The 8,287-nt window shown below is 31.7% G+C and overlaps 1 protein-coding gene across 1 annotated transcript; it reads left to right on the plus strand.

Moving 5' to 3' along the window:
* The first annotated feature begins 4,558 nt into the window (after nucleotides 1-4,558).
* On the plus strand, nucleotides 4,559-7,752 carry LOC108330252 (alpha carbonic anhydrase 4). The gene is made up of 7 exons (XM_017564750.2): nucleotides 4,559-4,700; nucleotides 5,517-5,731; nucleotides 6,165-6,271; nucleotides 6,373-6,475; nucleotides 6,632-6,787; nucleotides 6,876-6,929; nucleotides 7,549-7,752. The coding sequence occupies exons 1-7, from the start codon at nucleotides 4,598-4,600 to the stop codon at nucleotides 7,621-7,623; spliced, it is 813 nt and encodes a 270-aa protein (XP_017420239.1). The 5' UTR covers nucleotides 4,559-4,597; the 3' UTR covers nucleotides 7,624-7,752.
* The last annotated feature ends 535 nt before the right edge of the window (nucleotides 7,753-8,287 follow it).

Genomic DNA, 8,287 nt, shown 5'->3' on the forward strand with positions numbered 1-8,287 from the left:
CGCGTGATAAAAAGGGGCGCCTGGGCGCCACATAGAAGAAAGAGGACGCTCGTCCAGAGTGAGGACGCTCGTCCAGCGCTCGTTCAACGTTCGTCCAGTGTGCAGAGGACGCTCGTCCAGCATGCAGAGGACGCTCGTCCAACGCGCAGAAGGGGACGCTCGTCCAGCAGGGGACGCTCGTCCAGCATGGGACGCTCGTCCAGCAGAGGATGCTCGTCCAGCATGGGACGCTCGTCCAGCAGCGCACGTCCGCGCACTCGTCCAGTTGGGACGGTCGTCCAGAAGTTGGGACGCTCGTTCAGATAGTGGACGCTCGTCCAGTCGTCCAAGACGTTCGCCAAAGTGCACGCTCGCCCAATGTACACGCTCGTCCAAGTTGACGCTCGTCCAACTCGCGGCCGGTCGTCCAGAAAATTGGACGTTCGTCCAGCGCACCCAACGCTCGTCCAGGGTCGTTCGTCCTGGGCCGCTCGTCCAGAAAATTGGACGCTCGTCCAGAATTGGGCCGCTCGTCCAGAATTTGGACGCTCGTCCAGAATTGACCCGTGACTTCAATTATTGTACCCTTCTTTATATCAGACTCCAGAGGCATTTGCAGGAGGGGGATCTGGAACGGGGAGAAGACCAGGGACGCTGCTGCAGCTGCTCCAAGGGGCTTTCATGGTGGAAATTCACCAATTTCCACCATCCAATCCATCATTTCTCTCTTCTATGTTGTATATGTGTAGCTAAAACTCCATTTCACCGGGGTTGAGAGTAAATTTCTGAAACTCTGTAATTTCTCTATTAATGCATGATCTTGTCTGAATTTTGTGTTCTATCTTTATTTTTCATGCTTTTGATGGAAATCTGAGCTATTTGAACGGTTAAATCATTGGAAAATGTATGAGACCGTGGACCTAGGATAGAACTGCTAAAGGATTTCGAGTCCTAGACATAGGAGGGAATTTTTAGTCATCTGTGACATTGTGTTTAAGGCAAATCTGATAATTGAATTAGCTAAGGAATTAGCAATTTAGTTTGAATGATTAAGAACTGTCTCTGAGGAATCAGGACTGCATGCGCCTAGGATGTCGATGCTTAAATTTTGAGAAATTGTGTTAGTAGAAAATTACCGGAGTGATGAACTTGAATTTCAACCCCAGTGAACTTTAAGTAGACTGTTTGTACCACTTTACTTTCATCTGCATGCTAAAATTCATCTGTGTTACTAAATTACGTTTATTAATTGCTAAATTAGTAAACTTTAACAATTAGTGAAACATAACAAATCCCTTGGGAAAACGATATTCGGACTTACTGATTTATTACTTGTACGATTCGATACGCTTGCCGAGGTCTCAACAGCTGTCATCCACTTTTGATAGAAAATCTCTTTTGTCAAAGTCATCCGAGCTACAATAAAATTTGATATTACCAACAGTCAAAATTTGTCGATAATAAATAAAATTTGTTGGTAAAACAAAATTATTGACGACTTACCGACGGTAAAAAATTTGTCGGTGAAAGTGTTGTCGGTAAATTTTACTGATGGAAAAATTCATCGGTAAATCCATCGATAATTATCAAAGGAAAAATCCATCATTCATTACCGACGAAAAATTTATCAGTAAATCCATCGGTAAATATCGCGATCTAGTTCATCTTCTTCCATTTTCTCCCTCTCCTTCTCCTTCTCCTTCTCCTTCTTTCTTTCATTTTTACCAATCCAGAATCTTTGCACGGTGATGGAAGACCTTGGCTTTTGTCATTACAGTAAACAAAATCATTTTTACCAATCCTTCTTCTTCTTTCTTTTATCTTCATTCATTTTTTCCAGAATCGTTATAGTGCACAAAAGCGGTGTTGCATGGTGGTGACAATGCTGGAAGACTGAAAAAGGAAAGAACAAAAGCGACATTGTACGGTGGTGGCAGTGGTTGAAGCGTGAAAGGGAAAGAAAACAGACATTGGACAATGATGACAGTGATTGTAGAGAATAAGAAGATAAAGTGAAAGACCTCAATGACGTCGGTTGAACGGAGATGGAGGTGCGTTAAAGCTACCATGACCTGAGTTGAGATGGAGACGTAGGGGAATGTAGAGGCTCAAAAGCGCATCGAAAATGAATACTGTGAGAGAAATGGCAAAATAAATAATACCTCTCGCAAATAGAGGAGAAAAATGGACGGGAAAATTCTCGCTCTTTCTATCAACGAATTTACAAACGGATGTTTCGTAGTAAGTGAAATAGGCATTATTAATGGATTTTATCGACGAAATTTTCATCGGTAAGTGGAATAGGCATTACTGATGGATTTTACTGACGAATTTTTCCATTGGTAACTAGAAAAATGGGCGAGAAAATTCTCACTCATTTTACCGTCGGATTTTTCCATCGGTAAGTGAAATATAAATTACTGACAGATTTTATCAACGGATATTTCCTTCGATAATGAACTCGTCGGTAAAAATTTAAAATTCATCGATAATTCAAATTTATTGACTGATTCATTTCTGTCGGTAAAACTCTATCGGTAATTTCAAGAATATATGTTTCATCGTGGTAGTTCGCTCTTGTTCACGATTGTTCAATTTTATTTTTTATACACTGCTGAGGAGTTTCTTGAACTACACTGGTTTGTGACTCTAATTTGGTTTATTGACATTTTATCATATTGAATTTGTTTATTCTAAGCTTGATTCATATAATCGTATGATTCAACTTGAAGGAATGTGTTAAAATATACTCTTTATTTATCTCTTAGGTGTTTAACTTGTTTTAGAAAGTGTCTAACTTGTATTAAAGAGGTGCCTAACTTTTTAGGAGGTGCCTAACTATTAACTTCACATCTCTGGCAATAGAAGTAAGTTATAATAAGTTTACGAAAGAAATATAGATTTAATAATTTCATATTTTACAACAAATATAAATACAATAGACATCATATGTATGTTTCAAAAAGTAACAATATAATTTTTATTGTAGTTAAAATTAAAATAAAATAACATTAAGTATTCTATTTTCAATTAGATTTTATAATAATTTATATTAATTTTGACTAAAGTATTTCAGGTCTCTGTTATATAATTACCTTTTGTTTTGAACACTTTTTTTTCTTCAAATTAGGTAACTAATAAATTAGAAACTTTGATTTAAGTATATATGTGTTATCTTTCTATATTCTACTATCCATATATTCCACTAAGTTGATATATTATCCGTTACGCACGCCTACCAAGGATAGAATATCTTGAGTATGAAAATAGAGAATCATAAAGAGATATGATAATGGGTGACAAAATAATTTCAAGAGACTTTATTATAATAAACCATCTTATAAATAAATCGGAAGTCAACATCACAAAAATTATTTTATTTGTAAGTTTTATTCAATTTACAAAAATGATCTTATCAGAGGAATTTACACTTTATTATATATTATAAATTTAATCATATATCTAGTTAAAGTGAACTTTCCAATTAATAAAATTACAAATATTTTGAGATCAATTAATGACATTTAATTTTAAGAAAAATTTAAACAAATCTATCAATAGATATATAAAACTTGTTTAAGTCATTATCTTATTACTTTTTCATTTAAACTTATACATGCTTAGATTAAATTAATTTATATGTATTTAAATTTAAATAAATCCAACCATTAATGTTTATTGATTATTCATTAAAATATATAGACCAAAATATTTTGCATGGTTGTTATAACATATTGTTACCGATATTGAATATTAATTTCTTTTTGAATCACTAAATCTTTAAATAATAAAATACATTACAAATAATTATACTGTTAATTTAGAATTTAGATAGGAATTTCTCAATTATAGTACAAAGTGATGATATATTTCCGTAGACTTGTCATGAAACACAACTATTTTATCCATTTTTTTACAGCAAAGAATTATTAAAAATTCACCATTTTATTCATGCTACAAAAAAGTAATGAAATATCTATAATTTCACAAAAAGAAAAATATTAAATAAGGTAAAAAAAAACCTATTATTGAAATCCTGAAAGTAAAATTCAAACACAATTCAAATAACTTACAGTAATATTACATAAGACAATGAATTAAATAAATTGAATGTTTTCCTTGTAAATTTATTTACATGTTAAAATAGTAAATCAATCAATTGGAATTAGAATAATATTTATTTTATTTATAGTTTGAATCTTCTAATCATACCATCCAATTCCTTAATTTATATTTTTCCTTTATTGGTAGATACAATATATAGGTAGTTGACAATGCTTCCATAACTTTATCTTTTAATAAACTAACACGACATAATTGATTTAAGGTAGAGTTATTACATGTTTCTTAATACAAGTTACAAGTCACTAATTAAAATAAAAACATTTGTTTTATTATGCATTGCTCAATGCTCATAGTAAATTGTTCTTGAAAGTAGGCACATTCAATGGCAACGTGTGAATGATAGCCTTCAAATGGAACTAGGTTATAGGGTGTGAGAATATATTGTTCTAAATCTTGAGACTACCTTACATATATATATATATATATATATATATATATAAGTGTTCATCATCATTATCACACCACCTTAAGACTAACAGTCACAACTAGCACAATGACTCTCCACACCAATCTCAACTTCTTCTTTGTGATCTTCTTTCTCTTCATTATCTACCCCTCTACCTTCACTGCATCATCACTTTCTCATTCTAAACCTGGTATCTGTGATCGAATCACCATCTTAATTATACTGTAGTTTTATCTTGTGATTGGAGATCTTGATCTGAAAATTGTTTATTTGATTTTTTATTGTATCAAAATTATATCACACTAGTTTATTAAGAATTCAAGTGTTTGATGTATTATCATTTATCTATGATTCAGTAGTGATGAATTTTTCAGGAACTAAGATAATCAACTTTGATCTTTGTATACAGTTCATGACAGCAAATTGCTTTTACTTTAGCTGATTTTCTTATTCACTTGGCTTACTTTTGTGAATTGGAATTAAGAAAAGAACCATAAAATGGAAACATTTTACATTTCTTTTACGACTGAACATTCATAGTTTATTTACAGCTTTCTTTTGGGGTCATCATAGATCATTCACCATATAAAAAATCAGTAGTCTCTTCACATATTTGTGAAGCTATATTCTTCTTTTTCTTTCATTATGTTTTCCCACTTTTTTATCTATTGTTACCCAACGTTTCCTCCTATTAGGGGTCAATTTCTTGACACTGTGAAAAAAAAATGGTTCTTTCTTTGAATGGCCAATATCTTGTTACATATCTTCATTATGTACAGTGCAATTTTCCATACCTATCCATTGCTGATAAATTGAAAAGAAAAGAATAGAGATGAAGTGACAAACTCTACATTTCTTGAAACATTTTAAGGATCTTCCAATTCTAATGTTTTGTTGTTAATTTCGTAAAATCAAGGTTACATAGATTAACAACTGGAATCCTTAAAAATTCCTCATTAATTAGGGTTTAATGAACTTGACCTTGGGTTCTATTTTTCGTGAACAGAAGATGAAGAGTTTGGCTACACAGAAGGAAGTAGAAATGGGCCAGATAATTGGTGGCGTCTCAACCCAAAATGGAGAGTATGTGGGAAAGGAAAACGACAATCTCCCATTGATCTCTCAGACAAAGTGGTGCACGAGTTTCCTCAACTGGGTAACCTCCAAAAATATTACAAACCAGCTCCTGCTCTTCTCAAGAACATGGGTCATGTCATCATGGTGAGTCAAAACCATCACCATTTCACTATATGAAAAATATACTTTAACACACACAAATTCTTTACATCCATATGATACTATAATTTCTTACATTTTCCTCTTTTCGTTCTTAAACAAATACAAAAATTCAATCTTTTATGACCATTTTCTTGTATTGTATGTCAAATTAATGTAAAAGCATGTCACCCTAATATTACTTCTTTCATATTACTTCTTTCATATTAGTTTTACTTCTTTAATATTAGAATAAAACTGATTTTGATTTTGAAGTAGGTGATTTTGAATGTTATTATTCTAAAAGTTACAACAAAATACTTTATATATCCAACACAAGAATGCTTTAATTCAGAATCAACTTTAGACCAAGAATTTGTTGCATCTTACATTGGAAAATCTTATTAACATGAACTCATTACATTACTGTTAATGACAGGTGAAATGGAATGGGAATGCAGGGCAGCTTAACATAAATGGAACTTACTACAAACTGGTTCAATGTCATTGGCACACACCTTCAGAGCACACGTTCAATGGAACAAAGTGAGTTTCCCGTTTTTCATTTGGCTAATTTAACAACTTCATGTAGTGGTGATGAACCTCTTTAGCATTGTACTGACATGGTTCTTCTGTTTGTTTTGTAGGTTTGAGCTGGAACTTCATGCAGTCCATCAAAACTCTAAAGGAGAGATTGCTGTTATTGGAATATGGTATAAAATTGGTCGTCCTGATCGCTTGCTTTCAAAGGTTTGCTACATTTTGCTTTTGAAAAGAATATATTTATACAGATTATAGACCACTCAAACATGTGTTATGCAGATGAAATGATTGTGTATAGTGCATGAGTGATGAATCCCAATCTTTTATTTTTAAAAAGCAAAACCTTTTTATTCTTTTGGGCAGCTTCTGAAGGAGTTAAAATCACTTGGTGAGAAGGATATAGATTTAGGAGTTATTAACCCAGGAATGATGGAGTTAGGCAGAAAGTACTACAGATACGTTGGTTCTCTTACAACTCCACCATGCACTGAAGGTGTTGTTTGGACAATAGTGAAGAAGGTTCTCACTTTCACATCATTTTTTAACCAGTTACTGTATACTGATTTGTACTAAACACCCTTTTGTAAACTCATACTGTGTATTACAGGTGAAGACAGTATCAAGGAAGCAGTTGAGAGCACTGAAAGAAGCTGTTCATCATGTAAGCCAATTAAGCACTCATTACGTCTGTCAAACAAAGTTTACCATTAAATTTAATTAAAATACATTCACATTATATATAATGACTTTAACAGTTATATATAAAGTGAATTTTAATTACTTTAGAGTATAAAAGTCTCTAGACTATGTATATTGCATTTTACAAAAGGCATGATTTATCTTTGTTATTAAATTTTGGGTTAAATATGTTTTTAGTCTCTAAATTATCAAGCGAATTTGTTTTTAGTCCCTCTTTCAAAGTAAGGTACATTTTAGTCTCCAAAAAAACCTTAATTTTTGGTCCTCCAAAACTAACCGCCAGAGAATAAAAAATTAACGTTTTTTTAAATAGAAAGACTAAAATATACCTTACTTTGAAAGAGAGACTAAAAAACAAATTCGATTGATAGTTTAGGGACTAAAAACATATTTAACTCTTAAATTTTTTATCGAAGAAAGATAAAATCAATTTATAAATAAAATTAATTTAAAATATACAAACATTATCTCATAAAACAAATCAATTTTATTAGTTTTATTATATGATCATTAAATCTAAAATGACCAAGAGCAAGCATAAAAAATTAGAAACCTTATCTAAATTGATCACTGTTTCACAGGGATATGAGAATAATGCAAGGCCAACGCAGGAACTTCATGGAAGACAAGTTTGGTTATACAACCATAAGACTTAAATGTGTGTATAAAGATGTGATAGGTAGTTTCTTTGATTTGTTTGTTTTTGCTGGAATAGGAGATAATATAATGAGAACTTGTAATTTTCAGTGAGAGCAATTGGCAATAAAAATATTATCTTGGATACATTTTATCTATTTTCTTTTCTTTTACCTATTCTATTTATTTAAATAAATAGTTGTTTTCTACTTCATTCATTTAAATATTTTTTAATTTTAGATAAAAAAAATGTGTTAAAAATAGCACCTCTCTAAATTTAGAGAAATTCAGTTTTATGTCAAATTGACATTTAGTCTCTTTTTCATTTTAATTTGTTCAATTGAGTTTCTTTATTTTTTAAAATCGATTTAGTACCTTAATTTTTACAACGAAGTTATAATATTAGTTATGTTTGTTTAAACCCTTTTTCCAAATAAGAATCTTTTTAATAAAATAACTATTTACTATAATTTTTCATATGTTTGGGGGATAAATTTATTTAAGAAGTGTAAGTAAAAAAGAGGTTTTTTTTTAGGGTAATAGTATTCTGACTCGCACATTTTACAAGTTTTTAACTCCACGTACGTGTTAGTCCAGATGACCAATTTCTTTTAAAAAAGAAAATGATGCGAAAAGAGATTAATTAGGAATTTCAGTAGTTTTGTCGTTTGTGGGTTTAATATT

Source organism: Vigna angularis, chromosome 2, assembly GCF_016808095.1.
Source record: "Vigna angularis cultivar LongXiaoDou No.4 chromosome 2, ASM1680809v1, whole genome shotgun sequence".
NCBI lineage: Eukaryota > Viridiplantae > Streptophyta > Magnoliopsida > Fabales > Fabaceae > Vigna > Vigna angularis.